This window comes from Babesia bigemina, assembly GCF_000981445.1.
Source record: "Babesia bigemina genome assembly Bbig001, chromosome : I".
In the NCBI taxonomy this organism is placed as follows: domain Eukaryota; phylum Apicomplexa; class Aconoidasida; order Piroplasmida; family Babesiidae; genus Babesia; species Babesia bigemina.
Window position 1 is genome coordinate 600,095 of NC_027216.1, and position 26,389 is coordinate 626,483.

The window sequence follows — 26,389 nt, forward strand, 5'->3', positions numbered from 1 at the left end:
CGCAGGTTGCATCATCCCGGCCACACATCGATACGCGGATTCCGCTCCCAGACGCGTAGATTCACCGCATTCTACCCTATACGGTCTCATCTACATTTCATTGAACTAGTAACATTTGTGCACATCGCTCGTCACCGGCAGTGCTGGCGTCGATAGCGGACGTCATTCTCTGTTGTCGTCGCGGTGCTGTCGTTTTTGTGGAATGTGTAACGGATCATAGAAGGCATTCGTCGCACATCTTGATACGATGTATTTGCGTCTATGTCTTGCGTTTGTTTTCGTTCTAATCGCGCCGCCATCGTTTTGTCGGCACGCAAGGTAGGCTATGTACATGTGTGTCTAACCCGGTGGCGTTACAGCAGTCTCGGCATTGTCTTATACTCTCTCAGCACTGACTTTTCCCTGTCAGAACAGGAGCGTGAGTCACTCCTGACTCGACTCTCCGAACTCGTATCGCAGTCCACACAGGCCCTTGAGGTGTGTCCACCTTCTGCTACGTTACAGAGTGTTCAGTCGTTAAAAGAGGCTGCGAAGCGTTCGAGAGAGGAAATAGACAAATACAAGTATCTGATTCCCAATAGCAAGGATTCTAAGCCCGTAGAAGGCGTCCATTTGGGTGAATTAAAGCAAGGAAAAACTGGCGGCCACCCCTCACATAGGGGTTTTACTCAGGTCAAAAGCAGCGAGCCTGCTTCTCCGGAATTTATCAGGTACTCGAGCTGCTAATGTCGAATTCGCATATTAATGCAGAAACGCGCTTTATGCCACACAGCCAGTCAGTGGTACTCCCCAAGCTACGGTATCCGTCGATGCGCTTGAGGTAGATTACGCTACGTGACTAACCACTCACGTATAATTCAGAACCCAAATGACGTGGTGAAGAATGCAACAGAGGTTGCAACTTTCAGTGACGACGGCTCTCGAGATTTCTTTGAGGTATGCGTGTCTGTCAAGTGTTACACTTTGGGTCAGGAGGAGCTGTATCGCATGAAACGCGAGATTCATTCCGTGAACCGTTTGCACAGTCTCAAAAATAACGCAAACGTATTGAGCACTGAGGTAATGTTGGGTCTGCTGTCCCCTACAATTCTGCAGATCCGCCGTCTGATGACCTATAAACCGGACTCATCAACACAGGCGCATTCGAAGGAGGCGCAAAGGTATGAAATATGTGTAAACATCCAATCGTGCACAGAATTGTTGAACACCGTAAATCTCTGGATTGTGGCTGTCCCGGGTGAAGTTTCTAATGGCAAAGACGGTTGAGGACGCCTACAAGCGTTGCGAGGACGCAGCGTGCCGCGATGGTTCTGAAGGCGACTCGCGGAATGATCGTAGCAACGTCAAGATGCCGCCGAATCGCAAGGAGTTGGGTCGTGCCGGCTGGATGTACCTGCACTCCATGGCTGCTGACTTTCCCGATGAGCCGGTGGGTTGTCAGGCACTGTTGACGTATTGTCTTTCAGAGTTCTTTGGAGAGTCTGAGGGTAAAAGCGTGGTGCTATTCGTTTGCCGAGCTTTACCCGTGTCATATTTGCAAAGAAGGTCTGGTTGAGATCTACCGGCGGCTGCCTCCGGTGACTGACAGCCGGCGTGACTTGCTGTTGTGGACTCATAACCTGCACAACCAGGTGAACGCGGACTTGTCTTACCCACATTACAATGGAACGTATGAGGAGCTGCTTCGTAAGTATGCCCCTATTTAAAATTACCGTGCGGTGCATCGTCATGATGCCTTTGCAAAAACACTTAGATTGCTGTGCGTGTATAATACAATGCGCCATTGAAATCCCATATCACCATAACCTAAATTTTGATCATAATAACAAACGGTATAATCCGCTAATCTATAGGTCTATTCCAATAGAGCGTGCGATGTCGCAGAGCTGGATAGGCACGAAAAGTACTCGTAGCTGAAAGTTGTATGGGCAGTACATTGGCCGACATAAAACGCGATTAAATGAGACCATAAACTCATACATACAATTTCAAATGCCAATTATTATTAATAATGTTAAACAATGGACGTGCTAGGTACAACATTGACTACGACGCGGAAGACGTAGTCTACGATGAATTATTTTTGATTAAAGGCTCGGCGTTGAATGTATTGCGATACTCTCTGAAGTAGTTACGCACATTCTCGATCGGTTTCTGATACCAGTTGCTGTACCATGTGATGAGTAAGAGCACTATGAAAACTGTAAGCATGATGGAGAACGCGACAATGCCTGGAATGTGCGGAGCACAAGCACATGAACAGAATAATGTGCATTGATAACAGTTGTTCTTACAGAACTTAGTTTTCCCATCACATTCACCGGACCCGTTCTCCAAAAGATGCTGAACGCCAGCCATTTTAACAAATCCTGAACAGCTATGAAGAACGTACTCGGGTTGGAATCTGTCGTAATATGCGAACGTTCAGTGTTTCTCGAACGGAATAACTCCAGATATAACTATGTCTAGTAAATCACAAGAATTTGTACCTCTTACAATTGGAATCGCAGTGGATAAGTTAACCATGCATGGTAGTGGGTAATCATTGACCCACAGAAAACTCCACTGCATCAGGTACATGTCACACGTCTTCATTTAATCTGCATATATAATGTCATAATACGATTCGTCGAAGTGCAAGACATTGGAATCCACGTCGCAACTGTCTAAGCTGGACGCGAGACATAGAAGGGTACCACTGCATAATTCAAATGACGGACGGCCTTCTTATATTTTACTCTGCATATACGAGAGTACGAATTCACGGAGTTGTTGGAGAACCCAGTGGTTAGTTCGTTGAGCCGGTTTCTGACGATCATCTCATGAGCCTGGGATAAAATGGCATGCGGAACGTAGACATTCAGAAGCAGATACGACTGTCATCGGCAACAGTGACGTTGTAATTTACAACTGTCACATTTATGAACATCACTCCCAGCTGTAGCTGTAGAGTAGGGATGCGGGGCATTTTCAACGATTTCTAACGCGAATTTCTTTCTCACGCCCCAACTCGTTTTCGCTGACGCTATCATCACATCTTAAAGAATCCAAGCAACTCAAATATCTCTACAACGTTGACGTAGAATGGTTGGCTCAGTCCAAAATAATTTTAAGTATTGCGATCGAAGGCCGTGTTATTAGACCCCCAGAATCTCATTTGGCCGCAGCTGGAAGGTTGTTGGCACGCCTTTGAGTTAGCATCACAGTTCACCATTCTGCTTCATACATAATGAAGGGGTATTTATTTTTTGAAACATCGTTATCGGTCCTTATCGCTTTCCAACAATGGTCTCTCCACAAGCAGCAACTGCAATAAAGCTTGAGGTAATGCATAGTCAAGCAGGTCATATGCGCTATGCTAGTTCATATATCTATAACCGCGTGAGTCCATTCCGGACATATAATCTCCACTAGTGAACTATCCTTCATGTTTTTGAAGACCCCTTCTCTCAGTGGGCGCCAACAGTCATGGTTGTCAAGTCCGGCTGTTTGGTTTCATACAATGCTAGAAGTCATTGTTCAAAACGGTCGCACTGATACAGCAAATGCCTTAGTTATAATAATAGTTTCAGCTTTATCGTTCAGATCGTCTGTCCGGATATCATTAGATCACGATCTTCCTCTATCAACCATGCGACGTTAAAGCAGTTCGCAGGTTTACGATACACCCAACGTCTCCACAATATCAGATAAACATATAAACAATATGTAGTGATTATTTACCCATAAACAATACTGAGATGAATTTTTTGGTATTGTGGAAAATCTGTTCCGATATATAACGCCCCGGAGACAGAGAGCGTACAACTTAGAATTGAATAAAGCGAATAACTCTCAGAAATAAAACCTATGAACTGTGACGATTTACAAAACAACGATGGGGTTCGAAATTGAGCGCAACTTCATCAACCCTCGATGATTAACTACCTCCATCAACTGTCATGTTTGGTTGAGTTGAGGAAAGGCAAGAGAAACCGACGGAGTCGATGCCTCAAACTTGTGGTTACAACCATAAATATAAACTATGTTTATATATGATACTGTTGTTTATGATTAATCCCGAAACTGACGAACGCTGTTGTCAGAAGTTTAAGTGAGCTGACTTCGTTGTTCCAGTTAACTTATGATATACAATGTTGCTAATAATATTTCTTACATGATTCAAGGAGGTGATATGCTTCGTTAATAAACGTGTAAAAACGGAAATCCGGCGTGTTAGCATTTATCGCATATGTTACGTTAGCACGTACTAACGTCGCCATTAAGCGAATAAGTATGTTGAAAGTTTTACGTATTTGCTGCATGATGGTAATGTTCTACGTTCCTTCTACAGTTATTATAAGCTATATGCGAGGAAAAGCACGAATGGTCCAATTTTGGTATGGAATACGTATTAAGCCGAATGACATGAAGTGTCATGCTGCTGTTCACAAACAGGGGTAGCCGTTGTTCGTTAACTACGTTTTGGCTAAAATGAACGCTTTATTATGTTCCAAGGATTAGGTATCGCGTAAAGTAATTTGCTGGTCAACAAAACGTCTATAAGTCAACTGACAACAAATCATCTTGGCACGCTGCTAAGAGCTTTAGAGTCTTGTTTGGTTTAATATGCCCGCTTACAGACGTCTTCAGTACCCATAGTACTATGACGTCATACACCATCTTAATCTAATAGCCACTGCCAATTAGAATATAAAAACAGTGAGGAGCTTTGTAATCTGAATATTTCGGAGATTCCAAAATTAACGGTGAACATTGGCAGTTTTACAGATAAATTAATCGTAATATAATATCAACCGACGCATTTCAGAACACACGCTGTTGACGCTGCCGGCATAATACAGAATCCCATTAGGCCGCTCTGGATGCAGTGTGGGAGCTAAAATGTTTGGAAAGCACATTCTGCATATAAAAGTCGTGCTATAACGCGTAAACTTGTGCTTTAACCTTAGTATGTTGTATTGTGGCTCCATACGAACAAAACCAGCCGAGCACACACGGTGGCAGCAGAACACGGTAGTGCGCTGTATTCCGTTGTATGCCGTGATGACGGCTCAGAAGATACATGATTTGCAGGACCGCTGTGCTTACGTGTCTTAGTATGCAACGGTATACCGCAGAATAGCACCGGAAAGAACGCAATTCACAACGGCTTACTATGGCAGCACGTCACCAATGGCAACGCACGCCAAGACTCCGAGCGACAATGGCGGCGTACAATTGGAGCAAAATCAATTGAATCAATAACAGAAAACGGTACAAGAAATGATCGCATTCCTTATTATCTCACCGCCGTGCTCAGAACTAACTGGTACCTCGGGGCGCTGCAGGCTCCGCAGCATGCTATCGGCAACTCATCAGGAAGTTTAAATCATCGATATATAACCATATATAACGCTTAGTTATCCACGCCCAGCAGGACGCGTTTCGCCGAAAAGTATGCACGCCACTGACTTGTGTGCTGCGCATGTCATGCCATGTCGGTTGTGTGGAGTTGGCCACGATACTGCTACTTGACCATTGCTGGGCGTGCAATATTAATCAGCGTGGTGTGTAGAACTATATTTCACAAATAGTGACGCCCACATTAGACGGTGACGACAATTTCGTAGCTCGCATTCTGCATTGCGACACAGCTGATTGCATACTGCTGTGTAAACTGAACACACATTAAAAAGACTTACATAGGTCTACTTACATAACTACTTTTTCCAAAATGGTATACTATTCGTTGACGGATGCTCCTCAGAACCTCAAGGAGGGTATTGACTGGTTGGTGGCCTTGAAAGGCGATGATGCTGAAAAGAACTTAAAGGCTATGGGTGAGGCGGTTCACAAGTTCCTCATCAACAAACCTGTCGGCAAGGTGGAGCTGCCAGGCCTCGAAGAAGTTAAGCGTATTACTAAGGAGTTCCTGGAGAAACCGGAGCTTAAGGATCTGCCGTACGTAAATGACATTCTTGGGAAGTTCGAAGGTCACATTAACAAGGAACCCAGTTTGTTCGCCAAGATTTTCTATGTCGACGAATGCGACTACAGAAACATCTTGAGGGCCCGCAGAATAAAGCCTGAAGACATTGCGCAGGATGTAACTGAAGTGGTGGAGAGCTGTGAGCAGTTGATGGAAGGCATGAAAGTACCTGACGAGTATGAGTCTGCTTACAATTACAGGGCGACCTGGGATTCATCGTGCTCGTACAACCCTGAAGCGTGCGCAAAGGTCTTTGTCGGAATTGCGCCTATGTTGTTCGTAGGTATTGGCGCTATGTTGGATGCGAGGTACGCTGATCTGCCAAACGAAGCAGAGGGTGCTGCTAAGGTTTTGCAAGCCATGGGTTTCGTTGAGCCGCAGTGCCGCGCTGGCATCGATGCGTCAAAGGCACTTAACGAGTTGAGGGGTGTCGAGCTTAACGTATTGGACACTCTCTACGACCTCTCTGGATTCTGGGCTTTCTACTAAGTGTGCATCTCACGTGACCCGTCAAGCCATCCAGGCATCGCATCTACTTCCGTATTCCCGCTGAGTTAACACAATTGGAGTTCCCGCTGAACATTTTTAGTTTATGAAATGTAGCGAGAGCCATAATTATGCATGCAATATTAATCCACGAAATTCCTGCCTCCGAATAAGGGAGTCGACCGTTCTAAACTGATATTTAATCTCGTGTAGAGTGCGATTTGGCATGTGATTGTTGCAACGCTGATATTTTCTATTTTCGTACATCGGACGGGCATTTCCTGAACGCCCCCAGTTTATGATTCATGGTGTGCACGGCTTTTGACATTTCCAGGTTGATACACAATTGACGCAATGTTGGCTTGGTTTGTTACTATAAAGTCTTAGGACTGTAGTGTGACTCCTGAGTCCAATGGCTGTGGACCTGTGAGTATTGCATCAGTTGCCAACACAATGATACATAGCAGTTGGGCTTTTGACGGTATATGCCATCATTTCTTCCCGCTAAAAGTGAAACGCACGGATATTCGTGTAGGATGGCTTCTAATTATATAGAGGTTATGAATCCTAGGCATCATCTTGCGCAAAATGAAACTGGAAGGTGGGGCACGAGGTCGGTGAAAACGATTTCCATTATATACGATAACTAGACGATTTGTACCTGGCAACGAATGCAACTACAATGAGCTGTAAGAGATTAAAAACGCGATAAATTCATTTCATGCAGCGCGAGCGTATATGTCACTGCATAAGGCTAAAACAAATGCTAACGGGCAGTGTCATTTATTGCAAACCCAAGATGGTGTTGTAATTATAACATTAGAGTTATTATGGAGCCACCATTGATACTTCAGTTGAAGAGGAACGTGTAACGATCTGTGTCAGACGTGTTTAAGGAGAGTCGTACTTGACATCCCAGACTGCAGTGTATTTAATTCGTGACACTAATGCGAAGGTGAGTAATTGGCAATTTACAACAGCAGCCAAAGATATACATACTGGCCAATACAGTTACTTTTATACTGGCCCCATAAATTCAAGATAATGAACACGTCGAGTCGTTAGGGGAAGAGTAGCGTCGTGCGCAGAATCGATACGCATCGCGATGCAACAACACGGTACGTAGTAATGACCCGTATACGAATGGTTAGGAGCGTTTTAAGGGTAAAATCGTATGATCAAAAACATGGTCGTGTAGCAACACCCTTCACCCGGACGGCTGGTACGTCACTCATACAGTGACTTGGAGACACTTCAGGGTAGCTAGGAATGTCTTTCTGGATCGTTTATAGTTGCTAGTCATGACCTACTCATCAAGTCACGACATATTAAATAATTAAACTCGAAAGTTGCGCTTTTCACAGCATGCCAAAGTTGCGAGTCTGGAATAATTCTTACCCCAGCACAAGATAGTCGGGATGCCAGGTGTGCTGGTATAGGCACTACATCTTGTCAGTTAGACGACGGTGTTCGAGGTCGGAGGTACGTTTTTTGTAGCTGTGCAGGGTTGATTGCAAACAAGTTAAGGGAAGATGGGTGCAAAAGAGGTAGGACAAGGTATAGGCTACGGTCTTCTCGCTATTCTAATAGTCACCCTCCCTGTCTTGACCCTTTACATAATGGGGCAAGTTTATAACAAAAGTCTTGGTACAATTTTCGCCGAAATACGTGACGAAATCCGTGGTTCCAAGCCTAAACTGCAATAATCTTGTAGCCTCGCTCCGTCCATATAGGGTACCTCTAGCTACCTCACATCCCATGTCAATTTATTAATATTTTACCACTGTTGATAGCCCTTTTGTTGACATAGAAATTGGGCGTATATTTGTTGAACGCAATCGTCTGTGGTCTCGCGAGTGGCTCACATTGCAACGGCTGCATGTCATCGCCGCCATCGCAAATGAAAATTTCGCATTTGCGTAGCGCTCTGCTTTCCACATAAAACAGTTAATAACATGCGCTATACGATTTCATTACAGACAACTTATTAGTTACGATTACCCCGTAGAGGGACAGTTTGATTGCATTCACTCCTCTCCGAATAGGTCTGCCATGTCGTCGACCATGGTCGCATCCTCCTCGATAGTTGGTCCAGGTTCCACATGCGTAGCCGACTGCGTAACTCCCGTGTTGAAAGCCGGTACATCGTCGTCGTATGACTGTTTGACCCAGTAGCCACAACCCTGGTTGCAGCAGACGAATACAAGCATCATGGCATCGTCATTAACTCGCTCGGGCAGCTGGAAGAATGCAGCTTTGTTCCACCCGCACCTGGCGCACTTCCAGTGCGACGTGCGTCCCAGAGTAGGGTCCTTGATTACCAGCGGTGATACAATGATGTCATCTCTGCGCGCGTGTGCGCCATACATCACCTGACCTACTTTGTCTGGTAGTGGTATGTGGTGCGATTGACGCAGTTGTCGGAAATGCTTGACGGGTCAGCCCAGCGCGAGTAGTCGCACTGTCGACATAGAAATATGAGCTGTAGCTTGGCAGGGTCCGGCTTTGCGTAGAGAATGTTGTTGCTGCACGTGAGCTCGGCGGTCGGGCAGTGCTGACATACCACTCGGGGCAGAACTTGAGGTCGCTCATGGCTGCGATAAGATTGTTTAAGCGTTGTTTGCAGCGTTTCCTAAGGTCTTTTGCAGTCTAACGCGATTTTACCGCCTCCTATGGTGTCGAGCGGTTCCTCGTCCGCTGGTACCTTGAAAGTAAGATCGGCAATGGCAATCCTGAGGCACAGCCCTGAACACGTTATCGGCATCACAGTCCGCGCATACCTATAGCTGCCCTCGCGACAAACGCAAACACGCAGCAGCACCTTCAGGTTGTCAGATCGGTGGTAGCGCTCTTACCTCGCGTACTGCACCGAGGCCAGTTGTAGCGCGAAACCGACCAGATTCCAGCTCTGCAGCGACTGCCACACCTGCACAGGTTGTTTTTAGGGTATCTGCGGCACTTACGAAGAGTCTGTCGCACAGCAGCGCCAGCGGCAGCACCGCGTATAGGACCGTCGTGAAAAGCAGCTGAGCCGAGAAGTAATGCGCCCACGATATATCCACTCTGGCCCCTAGCCTTTGCAAAGCAACGAACTGCTCAATTTTTAGAGCGCGGCGAACGTAACCCACGATTCCCTGATCCAGGAAGGGCAGCAGTGTCAGGAGGATCGATATGCCGTCGAGGAGAAAGGCGGACAAAAGTGTCGCATACCAGGCAACTTTTGCAAGTTTGGGTAGAGTCCTACAGCATCTGTGCGCTTGCCACCCCGACCTACTGGCGGTCCGTGTAAATCTCGTATAACGCTGCGCCGTACACACTGGAGACTACTACATCGCGTTCTTCCAGCTGGAAGAACTTGCTCATATTACGTTTAAGTTACATACGGTTCGCCGCTTATGTTTTCTCGCGCTGCAGAACGGCGAGGAAGTATCCATTCATGCCCCGTGATTCTGGCAGCTGCAGCGTGACGGGCTGGGCGTGCACCAACCCGTGTCTCTTGCAGAAGTAATTCACCTATAGCGTACGTCATTTCGACTGGGAGCGACGCTAACGAACCTGCAGCTCATTCTCCTCCTCAAATATGCTACAGGTGATGTATACCAGCCTCCCTCCGGGCTTGAGGAACAGCAGGGCGTTGTCGACTATGGAACGTTGCAACGCCGTGTACTCGGTGACCTGGCGATTCTTAATGCGCAGTGCTGCTAGCGTACCTGCTCGACGGTGAAGGTCCACTTGCGATCGGGGTTTCTCCGGAAAGCCCCTACGCCACTGCAGGGCACATCGGCGACTACCTGTCACAGCCGTTAAACATAGGCGCATAGACCTACGCAGTCCATCTTCCCGTAGTACTGCCGCGTATTTGCGATGTTTGGGTCCATTATGAAGTAGTTGCGGATGCCAGCTCGTTTTAATCGCCTTTTGGCCTGGGTCATTTTCAGCTAACGGGAGGCTCGAGCACATACCTTGAGCAGCAGGTTCTCGTTAACGTCGTGGAGGTATATACGGCCCTTGTTCTCCATCTGAGGGCCGAATATCAGCGCCTTCCCACCTGATCCGGCGCAGTAGTCCAGCACGTGCTCACCAGGCTGCGCTTCCACCTTCAGCCCGCATATCTGGCTTGACAGGTCCTGTATCTCCACGAGGCCCTTGTGGTACTCTGGCGACTCTAGCAATGTCTTCTTGTTACTAAGCAGCAGTCCACACGGACTGTCCGCGCACTTCTCGACCGGCACCCCCTTGTGCAGCAGGGACTTGTACGCCTTGTCCCGCGACGACCGGAGCGTATTGACACGGAGATAGGTCACTGGCTCCTCGTTGAGTATTTGGCATATCTCCAGAGCCTTGTCTACGCCGTACTGGCGCTCTATCCGCTCGAACAGCGGCTCAGGGAACGAGCAGCGCAGGTGCGGCGGCAGCCCCTTGTGCCCGGTCATGTACCGCCACCTCTGGTGGAGGAGGTAGGTGTTCAGCATGCCCGTCCAGGTGACCGGCTTCGGACTCAGGTGCGCGATGAGCCCCTTCCATCGCTGCACCTCGTAGACATGCTCGGCGATCCACGCCCTGCTCCCCGAAGCCACCCGGTTGACGCGGAAGTAGTACCGAAGGAAGGTGTCGATAGGAAGGTTGCCAGTGTTCAGCTTCGTGTACACCTCCAGGGCGTTTTCCAGGTACCGGGCGCGTTGCGCGTTAATGCCCAGCATATTAAGCTACCATTATATTCGCTATACTAACGTTACGCCCAGGAATCCTGTAGGCGCGAGCCTGTAGGGTGGCGACGGCCGGGTTACGACGTCAAAACATCACACATCGCCATGCGAGCCAACGGCCCTAATATTCTGGTCACCGGCACGCCGGGTGTGGGCAAGACCACCCTGTGCCGCCGCTTCGCTGACGAAAGCCGGCTGAGGTACCTCAACGTCGCAGACCTGATTCGCGACGAGGAGCTCCACGCTGGGTGGGATGACGAGCTTGAGTGCTCGATTTACGACGACAAGCTGCTGCGGAAGTCGCTGAAGAAGCGCGGCTTGAGCGACGGCGGGTTCCTGCTGGACTTCCACTCCGTCGAGGGCATCGACAAGAAGGATGTCGACCACGTCGTGGTCCTATCGGCGGAGATCGAGACGCTCTGCGCGCGTCTCAAAGAGCGCGGCTACAGTGACCAGAAGATCGACTCGAACATCGAGGCGGAGATCTTCCAGGTGTGCTTCCAGGACGCCGTCGAGCAGTTCGGGCAGGACCGCGTGACGATGCTGCCGCACAACACTGAGGAGGAGTCGCTACAGGCCTTAGAACACGTTCGTAAGCTGGTGGCATCGTACGCCTAAATGAGCCCGGAGTCCCCGGTCTCGCGGTTGAAGTTGGGTGGCAGTATGCGGTGCGTGATTTTGAGGAGCTCCTTGTAGGTGGCCTTGATGGTGGACTCGCACGTTCCGCAAACCATGCAGATTTCGGCTATCTCTGGGACCTTGTTGCCGAAAACCGGCGACCACGCCACCTGGGTGACGAAGTAGATGATGGCCGCCGCCAGCGAGGTGGTGCGGTGGGAGGTGCGCAGTATGATGGTCGCCTTGCCCGCCGCGTACTCGCAGAGCGCCGCCGCCCTGCTGTTGATTTTGAGCCTCGAGCAGAGCCTGGGTATGAGCTGCGCGGTGTCCTCGACCATTGCGTTCCCGCGCATGGGCAGGATCCGCTTCAACCGGTTGATGGCCCTGCCGAGATCCTTTTGCGATATTTTGCTGTCGTACACCACCATCTCCTTCAGGGTGCGGCAGACTCCGACCTCCCTGCTCGCCATGTATATGACGGCGAGGGTGTTGAGTCCGTTGCAGCGGCCCTTGAGCTGGTTGAGGTCGTTGAGCTCCTTCATGATTTCCTTGCCTCTATCGAGTACGACGTCGTTCACGTTGATGATGTCCCCAACGTGCCTCAGCATCGTGAAGGCGCTTTTCAGGTACCTGTCGGTGCTCTCGAAGTTGCCGACCAGGTTTTGGATGTGCTGCATCTTGCGCGAGCCCCCGATGAAGGTGGTGGAGTTCCCGCCGTCCATCCACACATCGTTGACCTCTCCCACGCGGCTGCGTTCGTTTCCGCGGCCTCCGGTCGACTCCGAGCTGAAGTTACGCCACTCCTGCTGGTCCGAGATGAGCACGCTTTCGGCCACCCTTCCGCAGTTGACGCATATCTGGTTGCCCTCGGTGTGGTCTATGACAATGACGCCCGCATCTCCGCAATCGACGCATTGGAGCTTTTTGCGTCTTGCCAAGGCCTTGTCACGCGCACTGATTGCGGTTGACATTTTGGTGTGGTTTCGTCACTGTGGTTGCTCTAACTCGGCAACCACGTCCGCTCTTGCCCGTGCGCGCTTACGGTGTTGAGCTCCCTCTTAGAATTGCGGGTGCCGCAACTTTTGCCTCTAATTAATGCTAGTTTCAGTTTTAGTACCTGGATGCGCCCTCAAGTCTCGCATCAACACGTGCGCGCCACGGCTGCGTGCCTTCGCATCAGCCTACAGCGACCCTGCAGCACCGGCAACAACTGACACGCACGAAAGTCGCACTGTCTCGCCGCGTTACACCTTTCCACAACAGGTACCGACCTACGACACTGCTCAATTATGCCACCCCTCCAAGCATAACCGAAATGGGATGGTACACTAACGCAACTGCAGCTACACAGCGCCGCTACGACGCAGCTCCCTCCTGCTTTTGCTCCGCACTTGCCGCTTTCGCCTCAAGACGCGCACGCAGCTCAAGTCGCAGCTTGCCGAACCTCGTGAATTGCATAACTCCGATGAGCGGACACGGACACCGCTGCGAGAAGCCGTGGAGGTGGCGCCAGGCCGCCGGGCAGGTGTTTTCCGCGAACTCCGGTTCCTCTACGCACACCTTGCGTTTGCAGTCGGGGCAGACTCGGTTGCGCGTGTAAACGACGACGTCACGGTTGTTGCGTAGTCGCTGCGCGTCGACCTTCAGCAACTCCAGGGCGCGTCGTCCCTTTTCCAGTACCTCGCTGGAACTTGAGTACCTGGCGCAAATTCGACGCCACAGTGCCATGCAGGACATGTATCGGCCGCCGTTATAGTCAGTGCGGGCTGCCGGTACGGAAGGCAACCGCGGATCCGGCTGCTGTCTGTGGGTGCTCGATGCGCTGCTTGGGCGCCGCGCGACGCACTTGTTCTTTTTCCACAAAATGGGCGACGCCGGCCGCAACTACCACAACTTGCTGAGTTCGTTCGGCGGGACTCGGCACGCTCAGCCGTACGGTCCCCTGGCCGACACATCGGAGCAGGTGTACATTTCGTCGCTGGCCCTGCTCAAGATGCTGAAGCACGGCAGGGTAGGTTACACCTTCGGCTGGTACAGCGCCGCGCGCCGACGAGGGCTTTACACCGCTGCAGGCTGGCGTCCCGATGGAGGTCATGGGTCTCATGCTGGGCGAGTTCGTGGACGACTACACGATCGTGGTGGTGGACGTCTTCTCCATGCCGCAATCTGGTACGTGAGTGTGTGCTACGCGTGAGAGATGTGCAGGTAACAGCGTCAGCGTCGAGGCGGTGGACCCTGTTTACCAGACCGAGATGAAGGACCAGCTGCGGCGCACTGGGCGGCCGGAGGTCGTCGTCGGCTGGTACCACTCGCACCCCGGCTTCGGGTGCTGGTTTTCGGGTACGCCGGCGGGCGCCGCGTGATCACACTGCTGCAGGCACCGACGTGAACACCCAGCAGAGCTTCGAGCAGCTGAATCCCCGCGCCGTGGGCATCGTGATCGACCCTATCCAGTCGGTGAAGGGCAAGGTGGTGATCGACTGCTTCCGCCTGATCAGCCCGCACCTGATAATGCTGGGCCACGAGGCGCGGCAGACGACGAGCAACGTCGGCCACCTGAACAAGCCCACCATCATCGCCCTCGTGCACGGGCTCAACCGCAACTACTACAGCATCGTCATCAACTATCGGCGCAGCGTGCTGGAGACGCAGATGCTCCTGAGCTTCAACCGCAACAAGTGGGTCGACGACCTGCGCGTCCGGGTAGGTGGCGGTGTACCATGCGCCGACGTTCCGCAGGACTTCGCGCAGCGCAGGGCGGACAACCGCGAAATCGTCCGCAACATCAAGAACCTGTGTGAACGGTACGACGAGTCGATCAAGCAGGAGATCACCTCGACGCCTGACGAGCTCGCGGTGGCCAACGTGGGGAAGCTGAACGCTAAGCTGCACATCGAGAACCACGTAAGCACGCTGCTTAAGGACAATTCCTTGGACACATTTGGCACCATGCTCGGCGTGGAAATGTTTTAATATCACATTGCTAGTTGCATGTGTTAGGCGTTGGGGAGTAGTGGCGTGAGCGAGTCAGCGCTTCGGTGCGTCGTGCGCTACTGCTGGCGGCACCTGGAAAAAACGGGTGACGTATTGTCGGCCTTGCTGTGGAAGGCCACTTTTTTGGCAGATCAGCCTGCCGAACTCCGCATCTCACGAGTAGCGTTAATGAGCGTTTGATATGCCTTTTTGCGCGCCCCGCAGGCGCGGACTCCCCGCCCGCGTGCCTGTCGAGCACCTGCTTGAGGTGCTGAAGGATCTGAACTGCTCCCGAGTCGGCGTGAAGTCCATCTATGAACGGTAAGTGTGGGACGCCGGTGTCCATAGATGTGCAGCTTCCGCCGTCTTGCGCCCACCGGGCTGATATCGCTACCGAAATTTCGGGAATCACTGGGTTTGCTGGGTCTATTCGGCAAGCTTCTGGCGGAGAGCCTTTTTTTCGCGTTCGACTACGACAACGATGGGTTCCTGAACGTCGTCGACTTCACCCGCGCGGTGCTGATTATGCTCATCGGCTCGGACAAGCGTCGCCTCGAGCTCAGCTTCCGTATTCTGCAGACGCCGAGCCGCCAGGAGGCGGGCACCATCTCCATGAAAGAGGGAGACGCCCCCCCCGAGCCGTCCGGAATCGACCTGAAGTCGTTCACGCGCATCGTCAACGACATCCGGACCACCCGGAACGTCCTCACCGGCCAGTCGGTGCCTAACCCGTCACCGGAGCACGTGGAGAACGTGTTCAAGAAAAACTCCAGCATCTGCATCGACGGCGTGGCGCGCATCACGCAGCACGACTTCGAGCGCGCTGTCCACTGCTCGAAGGAGTTCGTGGAGCTTATGGGCGCGCCCTGCCGAAGATACGCAGTGGAGGCGTCCATTGTGCCCGGCAAGCTGCCGGTGGAAATCTCCCCCGCCTGCCGGCCCTTTACCAAGTGCGGGTCCGAGGACTTCAACCTCAGGAGGCAGAGGACGTACATCAACCGGACGACGCAGCATCGCAGGAGGTACCACGATAGCGACACTGATGAGTCGCTTCCGCTGAAATCGCAGGGCGTTTCGCGTCCGTGGCTGTCTCCCCGTCGTGGCCTCGCCGTTTACTTCGGTCACGAGCGGTGGAACGACGTGATCAACGTGATGGTCGGCCTGGGCCTCACCGCTCGCAAGGACATCGGCGACGTGACCAGGGAGCTGATACCGGCCGACTTCACCGACAAAGTTACGCTGTCCATCCTGCCGGACACCATCTCCGGGCTGATGCCGTCGCTGAAGTTCGTCGAGCACGACGACCGGCACCAGTTCCGGCGGGACGACGACCCCAACAAGATAATCTTCACCGAGCACGCGCCGCTGGTGTTCAAGCGTCTGCGCAAGCTGATGAACCTGTCGGAGGACGAGTACATCCAGTCGGTGGGCCCCGAGCACCTGGTCGGCAACATGATGCTGGGCAACCTAAGCACGCTCTCGGAGCTGCTGTCGGAGGGCAACAGCGGCGCGCTGTTCTACTTTACGGCGAACGGCCGTCTGGTGCTGAAGACCGTGACGCGGCAGACTGCGGAGTTCGTGCAGAGGTGGCTGCCCAGCTACTACGAGCACATGCGGGATAACCCCCAGACGCTCATCACGCGTCTCGTCGGTTTGTTCTCCATCACGCAGTGCAAGCGCGGCGGGTCGACGACGTACTTTATCATTATGAACAACGTGTTTTACTCGTCCGTCGCCATCCACCGCCGCTTCGACCTGAAGGGTTCCTGGGTGGGTCGGTCGGTCCCGCTCCACGAGCGCAAGGACCACACGGTGGCGCTGAAGGATCTGGACATGGTGGAGCTGGAGGAGTTCATGGAGCTGTCGGAGTCGCGCTCGAGCGCGCTGTTCGAGACGCTGCAGCGCGACGTCGACTTCCTCTCCAAGTCCATGCTGATGGACTACTCGCTGCTGCTGGGCATCCACTACCGCTCGATGTCGGATGACGACGTGAACTGGCAGCAGGACCCCGACCCCAGGCAGATGTCGTGCTTCATGGGCAAGAACCGCGACCGGCTGTACTTCGTCGGCCTGATCGACGTGCTCACGGAATGGGACGTGCGAAAGCGCCTCGAGTACGCGTGGCGTCGCCTGAGGACGTTCAACAACCCGGGGGTGTCGTGCACCCCTCCCGAACGTTACGCAGAGCGTTTCGTCAGCTTCATGAAGAGTCGCGTTGCGTGAATAATGTGCTTTTAGTTCATGTCCCTGCATATTAGGTGCAGCACGATAAGCGGCTTGGGCAGCGCGCTGGTCACGGTCTGTATCCGCCACAGCACGTCCACGTTGGCGGCGTACGAGATGCAGCCGGCGTGCGGCAGCTGGAAGAACGCCAGGTTCTTCTGCACGCGGCACTTTGACTCCAGGTACAGGTCGTGCACCTCCGAGGTCATGCCGTGCTTGAGGATGAGCTCGGCCAGGGGCGGCGTGCGCCGCGTGATGTCAATGTACACAGTTCCGCAGTTGACCAGGAACAGTCGTAGGTGGCGCATGATGGCCGTGTGGTACATGAACTCGGACTCGTCCAGCTTGTAGTAGCCCGAGTTGTCGCTCGTGAAGGAGAGCTCGTCGGCGCACTTGATCGTGCACTTCGCGATGCTGACCTTCCTGAACCCGTTCTTTAGCAGCACGCGCTCGGCAGCGGCGCCGACTCCGATGGTGGCTTCGGTGGGAAGCTCGATGCGCAGCGTCTGCGCCCTTGGGGTGCGATCGTCGTAGTCGTGGTCGTCGGACCGGGCGGACAGCAGCGTCTCGGTGCTGTCGCGGAAGGTGTCGTGGTCGCGCGGCGACGGGGCGTAGCACTCCACGTCCGTCAGGCTGTTGGCGTCCCCCTCGCCGAACTCGTGGAGGGTGCACGGGGTCGGTACCGGGGTCTCCGCGGGTTTCTCGAGCAAGAAATTGATGAGTTTGTGGTGTTTCATCGTGTAGTCCTCTTTCACAGTGGACTCTATGAGTTCCCGCGTGGTCCTCTCGGTGCGCTTGCCGCTCTCATTCATGTAGAGCTCGTTGTAGACGCACCTCAGCGCCAGGTCGCTGACGTTGTAGTGCTTTTTGCGCTCGTGGAGCCCGATGATGCTGCAATGAGGGAAGAGCTGGTTGCACTCATTTTCCGACAGCCAGTTCACGCGCAGGATGCTGTTCTCACGACGAGATGCGATAGGTGGCAGTTTGTCCAGGTCGACTTCCGACACGGCGACGGTTTCATCCATGTCGACCTCGGGCATGTGCGGAGTCTCATCGTAGAAGAAGGTGTTGGGGGTCACGTCGCGCGGGACGGCGCTCTCAACTACTGTGGCCGCAGCCTCAGGCGGCAGCTCCGGGGCGGCGGGCAGCGGCTCCGGTGCGTCCGGAATAGTGATGGCCTCCTGCGGGAGGTGCTCGGGTAAAGGCTCCGCCGGCACTGCCTGTCGAGCCTTGGCTGCAAGCCGCTGTTTGTACTCCTGTACGGCCTGCAAATTAACCCTGAACGTGAACTTGAAGGACGCCTGCTGCGGCGCTCCCGCCTCAACTGACTGCGTCGCTGCTGCTTGGCCGCCTGTTGCGACAGCGGTGGGTTCAGCAGCGACCGAACTGGCTGGTTCTGAGGTGTTATCCGTCACTGTGGTGACCGTTTGTGCGGTGTCGGACACGGCGCGCAGCGGCGCGGTCGCTGGGACGGCCGTGTCTAGAGTTGAGACATTAAGAGTTGCGGCGGCTTTCTTGTGGCTAACGTCGTCGTCTACATTCATGCTCGCGCTGTACTGCGCTTTGTGTTTCCCCCGCTGCCTCTGAGCGTTGGCCTTTGCCAGAAGCCGCTCAACCTTATCCTGCGACGCCTCCCACCTGCAGCGCATGTGTGGGCGCTTCGCCGAACTCACATTTTTTCAAATTTCGCCTTGTTGGTCTCCGCGGCATCGTAAATCCACTTGTTGACCCCCACGGGCGGGTTGAAGCGCATACAGTTGTCGTAGATGAGCAGCATGTCGTCCTTGAATTCGTCCGGCGTCATGTATATGCCATTGTCCAGTTTGGCCTGCAGCTCGTGTAAGCCGTGTGCGGCAACCTCACCTTTACTGTCTTGTAGTCCATCGGCTTGGCGATGATCGCTCGGTACGCCTCCTTGACAGCCGGCGTGATTACGGAATCACTGGCTTCCAGCACGGGGTGGGCGAAGAGCGTGCCAAAGCGATCCGCGCGCATCCTCTTGAGTATCTGCACAATTTTTTGACGGCAGGAATATGCGCGCGCCGTGACAACGTCGATAGCGAGATCGAGTGCGGTGGACGCGGTAACGCAGTCTACTCGCGACGCTTACACAGGCTGCTTTTGCGCGTCAACTCACTTTTTGTGCGCAGAATTGTCGCCATATTTTCCCGCTCTCCATCCTGTGAAACCATTGCTTCCAAAAGTTGGCTTGTGGCAAGTTGCCGGCGCCGCGAGGGTCGGGCGAGTGGCCGCGTGCACTAGACAGGGCGAACACACCCAAGAAGGCCGCACCGCGCGGCGCGCTGTCCGATCCGCCAAATGAGCACATTTCAGCCGTCGTAAGGACGTAGATTCGTCGACGGGCTTCGTGGTGGTTGTCGTTGCCCATTTTCAGCTGCCTGCTGGTCTGACGTCCGCAGACGACCTCGGCGGCGTGGCACACCAGCCTGCGTGAAACAGGCGTCTGTAATAGCGGATACGCATGTCACATTGATGTGTGGCAATTTCGCGCCGCATACAGCCGTTTTCTAGTCGCCCATCACGCATGGCGGAGAACAGCGATGCGAAGCCGTCGGCGGCGAGTGCCGCCAATGTGTCCGTCGACGACACCGACAGGATCCCCCGGATCAAGCGGCTGCCCGCGAGGAACTTCGACGAGCTCGAAAATGAGAGCAAGAAGCACAGCGGCGCCCCCGCTGTCTCCTCGGATCCTGCGCCGCCGAAGGATGTGCTCCTGCTGAAGCAGGAGGACCCGGAATCGAGCCCCGTCCCCATCAAGCTGGTGGCGCTGCCGCCGAAAGACACGGTGAAGGTGAAGACGGAGCCGCGGGAGAAGCTCGCCATCACCGAGGACATCGTAGAGCCGATCGACCGGTGGTGGGAGAAGGTAGACAAGGACTTCGACATCGAGAAGATCCTCAAGTACGAGAACCAGAGCAGCCACTGGGACTACCTGGAGCACAACGGCATGATATTCACCCCCGAATACCAGCCGCACGGCATCCCGATCAAGTTCAAGGGCGAGGTCGTGCCGCTGACGCCGGACCTGGAGGAGGTGGCGACTTTCTGGGCGCAGTCCATCGGCACGCCCTACGAGGAGAGCGACATCTACAAGCGCAACTTCTGGGAGACCTTCGTGGGCATGCTGCCCAAGGGGCACGTGATCCGCTCCCGCCGCGGCCGCCTGACGGACTGCGACTTCTCGGACATCAAGGCGCACCTCGAGGCTGAGAAGGAGAAGAAGAAGGAGAACAAGGAGTACTACAAGGCGCTGAAGGAGGAGACGGCCAAGAGGGAGCACCGTTACGGCTACGCGCTGGTGGACTGGATCCGCGAAAAGGTGAGCTCCAACCGGATGGAGCCCCCGGGGCTGTTCAAGGGCCGCGGGCTGCACCCGAAGCAGGGCCTGCTGAAGGCGCGCATCTTCCCGGGCAGCGTGGTGCTGAACGTGTCGAAGGACGCGCCGGTGCCGAAGGTGGAGATGTTCGAGCGCGACGGCCACTGCTGGTCCGACGTGTTCCACGACAGCTCGGTGACCTGGCTGGCCTACTACCGCGACTCCGTCAACGACCAGTTCAAGTACATGTACCCCGCAGCGCAGTCCAAGTTCAAGGGGCTGCACGACTTTTTGAAGTACAACAAGGCCCGTGAACTGAAGAAACACATCGAGACTGTCCGCAAGGACTACCACGCGAAGATGCGGTCGTCTGACATGGTGGATCGCCAGCTCGGCACCGCGACCTACCTCATCGACTTTTTGGCGCTCAGGGTTGGCGGCGAGAAGGACGCCGAGGAGGCCGACACCGTCGGCTGCTGCAGCCTGCGAGTGGAGCACATAAAGTTCAACAGCAGGCCGAATACCATCACCCTCGACTTCCTGGGTAAGGACTCGATTCGCTACTTCCAGACCGTGACCATCGACGAGGTGGCGTGCCGAAACCTGGCCGAGTTCTGCAAGAAGAAGCCGTCGGAGGACATATTCGACAAGATCAACACCTCGAAGCTGAACGACTATCTGAAGGAGCTCATGGCGGGCCTGACGGCCAAGGTTTTCAGGACCTACAACGCGTCAGTGACGCTGTGCCGGCAGCTGCGCAGGCTGCGCGTGCCCAAGGCGCTGGAGCGCGGCGTGCTGCTGGAGAAGGGCGGCGGCGACGAGGAGCTGGACAAGCCGGTCTCCGTCGACGTCGGCGACGTGACGGAGCTCATCAGCTTCTACAACGAGGCCAACCGCCGCGTGGCTATTCTGTGCAACCATCAACGTAGCGTGCCGAAGCAGCACGAGACGTCGATGTCCAAGATGCAGGCGCAGGCGGAGTCCATCGAGGAGGACATCGCCGAGCTCAAGGCCTATATTAAGTACCTGGAGGGCAAGCAGGACAAGCCGTTCAGCTTCAAGTCCAAGGCGGTCGACGCGAAGGGCAACCCACGCAAGCCCGCGACGCGCCCCGGCATGAAGCTGGAGTCGTGCCAGCGGAAGCTGGAGGCGGCCACCAAGCGCCAAAAAACCCACGCCATCAAGATGCGCATCAAGGACGACAACAAGACCGTCGCCCTGGGCACCTCCAAGATCAACTACATGGACCCGCGCATCACCGTGGCGTTTTGTAAGCGGTACGAAGTGCCGATCGAGAAAATTTTCAACAAGAGCTTACGGACGAAGTTCCCGTGGGCCATGTACGCTAGTGCGGACTACGTGTTTTAGACGTAAAGAATCACCGCCGCGTGTTCCTCGAGTCCGGGCGACCCGGTTTCGCAGTCGTCTCTGCCTGCAGAGCGTGTTGACCAGCACAGTCTGACCTACACGTGTAGAATAGTACCGATGCGATGTGCATCGCCGCTCGGCGTGTCAGTTTCCGGCCGCTGCAGCGGATTTCAGAACGTGAACTCAACCTCTTACATGTGTTGCACTAGCGCGGGCAGCAGCTGGAACTCGAAGGCGCACTCCGCCCCGCAGCGGTTGCAGCGCCGGTTGAACGTGAAGCTCGCGTGCAGCAGCAGCGGTTTACCGTTCCACTGGTAGCGCAGCACCTGGGGAAATCGTGAGCGCGTTGGCCGCGGCGGCCACCTACCGCGTGCGGGCGCATGGTGACGTAATACTGGAATTCCAGCAGCATCGGGTCCGCTTGCACCTCGTCAGATTCGTCAGACGAAGCTTCGCTGTCGGGGTCCTGTGAATCGACTGCGCTGGTAGTCTGCCTGATGGCATCCAGGTCCATGTGGTCCTCCTCGTCGACGTCGGCAGGGTCGCGCTGCTTGTAGGCCTCGAACAGCCGCGAGGCCTCCGGTCCGCCCACCGGGAAACTTAGGGGAGTGAGAAAATCCTCCTCCACTAATACGCGATACGCTTCGTTATCGTCGTCAGCTGATCGCGCCGCCCTCGATGCGCTCTTCTGCTTGCCGCCCACGGGACCTGTGGGAAACAGCTGCAGGTCATCAACCCAGCTCGACAGCGAGTTCATCTCGTCAAAGGCGGACTGTTTCTGCACCTGCACAACTTGCTTGGCCACGGTGTACCTGAATACGCGCCACCCCTCACTCTGCTCCGAATGCGCAGGGCAGAAGTACACGTATAGAGTACGCACGTGGGTGTCCCTGTACGGTGTCCCCAGCTGGATCAGGAAGGTCAGCTGCGACGAGCACACAGCGCACCGCGGTGGCTCTGGCGGAGTCGTAGAATCGGAGTATTCCTGAGCTAGCATCACTGAGATGGGAGTTGGGCATACCGGGTTGGTGGCGATCCTCGAGTCATGGCACGGGTCAAAGGGCTCACCAGGCCGCTGCCTAGCCAGCCTTGCGATGAACGACATTGTATACGCTTGGTACTCAAGCCTTCCGGAATGCGATCATGTAGAGGAAGTCACACGTGCAGAGGTGGATGAAGCGCCGGCTGAATGGCAGGTAGAACAGACCCTGTCTGTGTATCTCAGTTAGATCGTGGTCTCGTGCGATTTCGCGCAGCTTATCGGGGGCTATGAAGAGGTCGTATTGATGCGTGCCCGGAGCCACGCGTTGGAACACCCTTTCTGCAAGCACGATGTTGACCAGGCACGACTTCAATGTGCGTCCCGGCGTGGTGATGACTACCAGCCCCCCTGGTCGCGCCACTCGACTCAGTTGTTCGACGAATGAGGGTTTCGACGAATTGGGCACGTGCTCCAGCACCTCTGACGCCACGACGATGTCGAAGTTCCGAGCTTCGGCGCTGCTGGCGAAGTCGTCCAGAGTCCACGCAAGGTACTGCACGTTTTTAGACCTGTCGTCACGGAGCCCGAATCGCTTGCTGAATGTCGCAAAGTCCTGCTCTCGGTGGTGCTCGGCCACCTGAATCAGCTCCCTAGAGGGGTCCAGGCCAACCACGTGAGCCCCGGATTTCGCCAACGACTCGCTCAGGATCCCCCCGCCGCAGCCGACGTCGAGTACTCGCAACCCTCCGAGCACTGTTTCCAGGTGTATTTTAGAGCGCTCCTCAGCGTGCTTGAACAGACGTTCGCTGAGGAATCCCGATGGCAGTTTGGGCTCCGGAGTGGGCCCGGCGGCGTTGCTGTTTTCGAGCAACGAGTACGATTTCGCGATGAATGGCACCCTCACGTAGTTGTAGTCGTGCAACACGGCCATGGGACCGTCAATGTCCCACCATTTCGCGTGGAAGGCGCCGAAGTTGACGGCAGAAGAGAAGCTGCGCGAGTTATGCGCTCCCCGTGCCAAGTTCAGCGGAGCGGACGACAGCGTCAACACGTGACGAAGCATGACCAAATAATAACGCTACTGTCGTCGAGGTTGCTACGAAAGATTTGCGAGAAAGGTGTGGAAACGTAGCGTGCCCGTTGATGTGTATGCGGGCGCTCTACCCAGTGGTGTCTACGCGGCTCGCTCGCATAAGACGAATTTTTTTCGACACCATGGCCGCTTCTACCGAATCTTCTATCTCCGCCGTCCTGGCGCGCCATCCCGGCAAGCTAGTGCTTTACGTCGCTGATCCGAGCTACCAGGGCCACGGACAACTCCAAACAGTCATTGAATCGCTGCGCGAGGTACGCCTGCCAGACAGATACGTGCGCTATATGGACGACGTAGGACTTCCCTAACATCGCCTTCGACTCGATCGAACACAGCGCCGTGGGCAGCGACATCGCCATCGATGGAGCACCCTGCTTCGTCTTCTTCGAGGTAGGCAACGAGTCGACCTTATCAGACGGGTGTTCAGGGTGGAAAGGAGATCAACAGGCTGCAAGGGTGCTCAACTTCAATGTTGGTCACTGCCGTCAGGGGGTGGAACAAGGCGCCCGGCGAGACGGTGTTGGAACGCATCAAGCGACTGATCGCCACGCACCCCGTTCTGCTTTTCATGAAGGGGGAGAAGAAGGAGCCGTTCTGCCGCTTCAGCCGCGCGGTGGTCAACATGCTCAACGAGTCCAAGATCGATTTTGAGAGCTACAACATTTTCGAGGACCCAGAGCTGCGCGAGGAACTCAAGGCGTACTCCAACTGGCCAACCTATCCCCAGCTATACGTAAACGTAGGTCTGATGTGTTACTAGCGCATGTTGCCGCAGGGTACACTGATTGGCGGCCACGACATTATTAAAGAGCTGTTTGAGAGCAATGCACTGAGGGATGAGATCCCTAAACAGTACCTCCTCTAAACCTTGCGCCAAACTCAAGTATTGCTTCGTAATTAGTTTTTTCCCTTTGCAGTACAGCTATAAAAGTCTCGATCTGTTTGGTTGTAGCGGTAAACACATACATGATTCCTGCGGCCAAGGAGTGAGCAGCGGATACAGAAACAACAAGTAGTGCGACGCAGCAAAAGATGCTCTTGAAGACGTGCGCATAGTAGCTGTGGAAGTGCGTAGATTGCTCGTACGCGGGCGGCAACGAAAGTGCTTCGGGAGCGACGTAGGAGCATGGGCAGCCGTCCATGAGGAAAGCGAACTTGGGGTCCGGTATGTAGCGCAGGCCGTCCGGAATAGGGTGGAAAATGCGCAGGAAGTCACTTCTGAGGTTTGCCGACCTAGACTTGCTCCAGAGATCGAACAGAACCAGGGCAATCTTCCATCCCATGTAAACCATGGTAACGTGCGACATGCCATTCACGAACTGCAACATGCAGAAGTAAAAGTCGCTCATCAGAATATTGCTGCTGATATTCATGAAGAACCAGGTGTAGTTGTAGACGAAAACCACCATCAGCACGAACGACGCCGCCAACCACCGCAGGGAGAAGAAAATGTGGCAAAAGCGTTCCAGCCACGTGGCCCGCATGAACCACTGACATGGCGTCAATTCCGGAAACTCTCCGTCCTGCATTACGTTGTTCGTCTGGAACTTGAAAACGTAGCGGATAAGGGCACCTCTGAGCCTGAATGGAGCATCCGACTCGTCAGGTTCAGCGTCGCTTTGTGCGGGCGCGCTCTCGTCGACCGATCCCGCTTCGCGTGCTTCCAATTCTGCCTTAGCCTTTGCCTGCTTCGCATTCTCCTCCTTCTTGCGGTAATAGTAAAGCCAAAACGTCGCATCGGCGTATCTGAGAATCTCCATCGCTTCACCAAACAGCAATAAACCTGCGCAGGTGCAACCCAAGGCGTAGCACACAAACCATACAGCCGTTCCGGATGTAGTCGTCATAATAAAGCTCAGCGGTTGACGGTAGGGGAAAACGATCTGGAACAGCAAGTGCGCGCCCACCGGACCGCACAGCATGAGCAAAATCATCATAAGCAACTGGCTTCCCTTCATGTTGTTGATGAAATACCAGAAGGGAGTGGTGCAAAACTTGCATTCACGGATCATTTTAACGGTCGGTCCATCGTACATGGTGTCGTAGAGCTCCGAAGTGCGATACTTCCTACGCTGTGGGCTTGAGGAGGCCTCAGGCGCAACGTTAATGGTGGCGTCCATGGTGCCGGGTGGGAGACAGTTGAATACTTACCGAAAAGTATATAGACACCACCGCGCCGCCTTTTAGCGCAGTTTTAGTCTATTTTAACGTGATTCTGGGACTCTGACTGCGTTAGCAACCTTCGACGTGGCATACAAAGCGGCAAATCCGAGTGTTCCTGGATGCCGCCGGACCGCATTCCAAAATGCAGCCAGCCGGTGTTAGCCTTCGTAGCAGTCTAACCTCGTGCCGGACGTGTTAGCTGACGAATGTGTAACGTTAAATTGCGCCGTACTCTACTTTAATACGGTGACAGAAATGCGCACTGGTGCGACAGTATAGGTCTCCAGATGTTACGCCTCGATCATTTGAAAGCTGCCGTAGCTGTTAAATATTATCAGAGTGAGTATATCTCATTCAACTCCGCGCGTTGAAGGCAGTTGTATGTCTATGTGTCTTGGACTGCGCCGACGTACACACCGCCTCGTGCCGTTTAAGTACAGCTCGCGTCCAACATAACGGGATTCCACGA

The 26,389-nt window shown here is 54.2% G+C and overlaps 17 protein-coding genes across 17 annotated transcripts; 9 read left to right on the plus strand and 8 right to left on the minus strand.

The window, feature by feature from the left end:
* Positions 1-247: 247 nt before the first annotated feature.
* BBBOND_0102710 (human hepatopoietin-like protein, putative) lies at positions 248-1,913 on the plus strand (the record flags this gene model as incomplete). The annotated part of the gene is given in 10 exon segments (XM_012910676.1): positions 248-318; positions 390-477; positions 514-710; positions 751-820; positions 862-936; positions 973-1,059; positions 1,096-1,224; positions 1,244-1,429; positions 1,467-1,686; positions 1,885-1,913. The coding sequence occupies 10 exon segments, from the start codon at positions 248-250 to the stop codon at positions 1,911-1,913; spliced, it is 1,152 nt and encodes a 383-aa protein (XP_012766130.1).
* A 154-nt stretch (positions 1,914-2,067) lies between these two features.
* Positions 2,068-2,358, minus strand: BBBOND_0102720 (hypothetical protein; the record flags this gene model as incomplete). The annotated part of the gene is made up of 1 exon (XM_012910677.1): positions 2,068-2,358. The coding sequence occupies one exon, from the start codon at positions 2,356-2,358 to the stop codon at positions 2,068-2,070; it is 291 nt and encodes a 96-aa protein (XP_012766131.1).
* A 2,688-nt stretch (positions 2,359-5,046) lies between these two features.
* Positions 5,047-5,402, plus strand: BBBOND_0102730 (hypothetical protein; the record flags this gene model as incomplete). Its single annotated transcript, XM_012910678.1, has 2 exons — positions 5,047-5,091; positions 5,121-5,402. 2 exons carry the CDS (start codon positions 5,047-5,049, stop codon positions 5,400-5,402), a joined length of 327 nt encoding a protein of 108 aa, XP_012766132.1.
* Positions 5,403-5,716: 314 nt separating this feature from the next.
* BBBOND_0102740 (hypothetical protein) lies at positions 5,717-6,460 on the plus strand (the record flags this gene model as incomplete). The annotated part of the gene is made up of 1 exon (XM_012910679.1): positions 5,717-6,460. One exon carries the CDS (start codon positions 5,717-5,719, stop codon positions 6,458-6,460), a length of 744 nt encoding a protein of 247 aa, XP_012766133.1.
* Positions 6,461-8,484: 2,024 nt separating this feature from the next.
* Positions 8,485-9,049, minus strand: BBBOND_0102750 (DNA-directed RNA polymerase 2 subunit, putative; the record flags this gene model as incomplete). The annotated part of the gene is made up of 3 exons (XM_012910680.1): positions 8,485-8,803; positions 8,839-8,982; positions 9,021-9,049. The coding sequence occupies 3 exons, from the start codon at positions 9,047-9,049 to the stop codon at positions 8,485-8,487; spliced, it is 492 nt and encodes a 163-aa protein (XP_012766134.1).
* A 40-nt stretch (positions 9,050-9,089) lies between these two features.
* BBBOND_0102755 (DNA-directed RNA polymerase 2 subunit, putative) lies at positions 9,090-9,820 on the minus strand (the record flags this gene model as incomplete). Its single annotated transcript, XM_012910681.1, has 6 exons — positions 9,090-9,202; positions 9,238-9,278; positions 9,313-9,383; positions 9,421-9,549; positions 9,586-9,697; positions 9,732-9,820. The coding sequence occupies 6 exons, from the start codon at positions 9,818-9,820 to the stop codon at positions 9,090-9,092; spliced, it is 555 nt and encodes a 184-aa protein (XP_012766135.1).
* Positions 9,821-9,850: 30 nt separating this feature from the next.
* BBBOND_0102760 (sun-family protein, putative) lies at positions 9,851-11,157 on the minus strand (the record flags this gene model as incomplete). Its single annotated transcript, XM_012910682.1, has 5 exons — positions 9,851-9,970; positions 10,013-10,132; positions 10,168-10,248; positions 10,285-10,380; positions 10,420-11,157. 5 exons carry the CDS (start codon positions 11,155-11,157, stop codon positions 9,851-9,853), a joined length of 1,155 nt encoding a protein of 384 aa, XP_012766136.1.
* Positions 11,158-11,268: 111 nt separating this feature from the next.
* On the plus strand, positions 11,269-11,781 carry BBBOND_0102765 (hypothetical protein, conserved; the record flags this gene model as incomplete). Its single annotated transcript, XM_012910683.1, has 1 exon — positions 11,269-11,781. One exon carries the CDS (start codon positions 11,269-11,271, stop codon positions 11,779-11,781), a length of 513 nt encoding a protein of 170 aa, XP_012766137.1.
* Positions 11,778-12,752, minus strand: BBBOND_0102770 (transcription initiation factor TFIIB, putative; the record flags this gene model as incomplete). The annotated part of the gene is made up of 1 exon (XM_012910684.1): positions 11,778-12,752. The coding sequence occupies one exon, from the start codon at positions 12,750-12,752 to the stop codon at positions 11,778-11,780; it is 975 nt and encodes a 324-aa protein (XP_012766138.1).
* Positions 12,753-13,137: 385 nt separating this feature from the next.
* BBBOND_0102780 (hypothetical protein, conserved) lies at positions 13,138-13,509 on the minus strand (the record flags this gene model as incomplete). The annotated part of the gene is made up of 1 exon (XM_012910685.1): positions 13,138-13,509. The coding sequence occupies one exon, from the start codon at positions 13,507-13,509 to the stop codon at positions 13,138-13,140; it is 372 nt and encodes a 123-aa protein (XP_012766139.1).
* A 136-nt stretch (positions 13,510-13,645) lies between these two features.
* BBBOND_0102790 (26S proteasome regulatory subunit, putative) lies at positions 13,646-14,754 on the plus strand (the record flags this gene model as incomplete). The annotated part of the gene is made up of 5 exons (XM_012910686.1): positions 13,646-13,792; positions 13,854-13,950; positions 13,987-14,121; positions 14,159-14,484; positions 14,521-14,754. The coding sequence occupies 5 exons, from the start codon at positions 13,646-13,648 to the stop codon at positions 14,752-14,754; spliced, it is 939 nt and encodes a 312-aa protein (XP_012766140.1).
* A 202-nt stretch (positions 14,755-14,956) lies between these two features.
* Positions 14,957-16,977, plus strand: BBBOND_0102795 (hypothetical protein, conserved; the record flags this gene model as incomplete). The annotated part of the gene is made up of 2 exons (XM_012910687.1): positions 14,957-15,075; positions 15,111-16,977. The coding sequence occupies 2 exons, from the start codon at positions 14,957-14,959 to the stop codon at positions 16,975-16,977; spliced, it is 1,986 nt and encodes a 661-aa protein (XP_012766141.1).
* An 11-nt stretch (positions 16,978-16,988) lies between these two features.
* Positions 16,989-19,366, minus strand: BBBOND_0102800 (hypothetical protein, conserved; the record flags this gene model as incomplete). The annotated part of the gene is made up of 4 exons (XM_012910688.1): positions 16,989-18,615; positions 18,651-18,805; positions 18,841-18,984; positions 19,115-19,366. The coding sequence occupies 4 exons, from the start codon at positions 19,364-19,366 to the stop codon at positions 16,989-16,991; spliced, it is 2,178 nt and encodes a 725-aa protein (XP_012766142.1).
* A 156-nt stretch (positions 19,367-19,522) lies between these two features.
* On the plus strand, positions 19,523-21,682 carry BBBOND_0102810 (DNA topoisomerase, putative; the record flags this gene model as incomplete). The annotated part of the gene is made up of 1 exon (XM_012910689.1): positions 19,523-21,682. One exon carries the CDS (start codon positions 19,523-19,525, stop codon positions 21,680-21,682), a length of 2,160 nt encoding a protein of 719 aa, XP_012766143.1.
* A 205-nt stretch (positions 21,683-21,887) lies between these two features.
* Positions 21,888-23,727, minus strand: BBBOND_0102820 (hypothetical protein; the record flags this gene model as incomplete). The annotated part of the gene is made up of 2 exons (XM_012910690.1): positions 21,888-22,757; positions 22,810-23,727. 2 exons carry the CDS (start codon positions 23,725-23,727, stop codon positions 21,888-21,890), a joined length of 1,788 nt encoding a protein of 595 aa, XP_012766144.1.
* A 152-nt stretch (positions 23,728-23,879) lies between these two features.
* Positions 23,880-24,622, plus strand: BBBOND_0102830 (hypothetical protein; the record flags this gene model as incomplete). Its single annotated transcript, XM_012910691.1, has 4 exons — positions 23,880-24,011; positions 24,055-24,147; positions 24,185-24,496; positions 24,533-24,622. 4 exons carry the CDS (start codon positions 23,880-23,882, stop codon positions 24,620-24,622), a joined length of 627 nt encoding a protein of 208 aa, XP_012766145.1.
* Positions 24,623-24,897: 275 nt separating this feature from the next.
* Positions 24,898-25,538, plus strand: BBBOND_0102840 (hypothetical protein; the record flags this gene model as incomplete). The annotated part of the gene is made up of 2 exons (XM_012910692.1): positions 24,898-24,922; positions 25,006-25,538. 2 exons carry the CDS (start codon positions 24,898-24,900, stop codon positions 25,536-25,538), a joined length of 558 nt encoding a protein of 185 aa, XP_012766146.1.
* Positions 25,539-26,389: the final 851 nt, after the last annotated feature.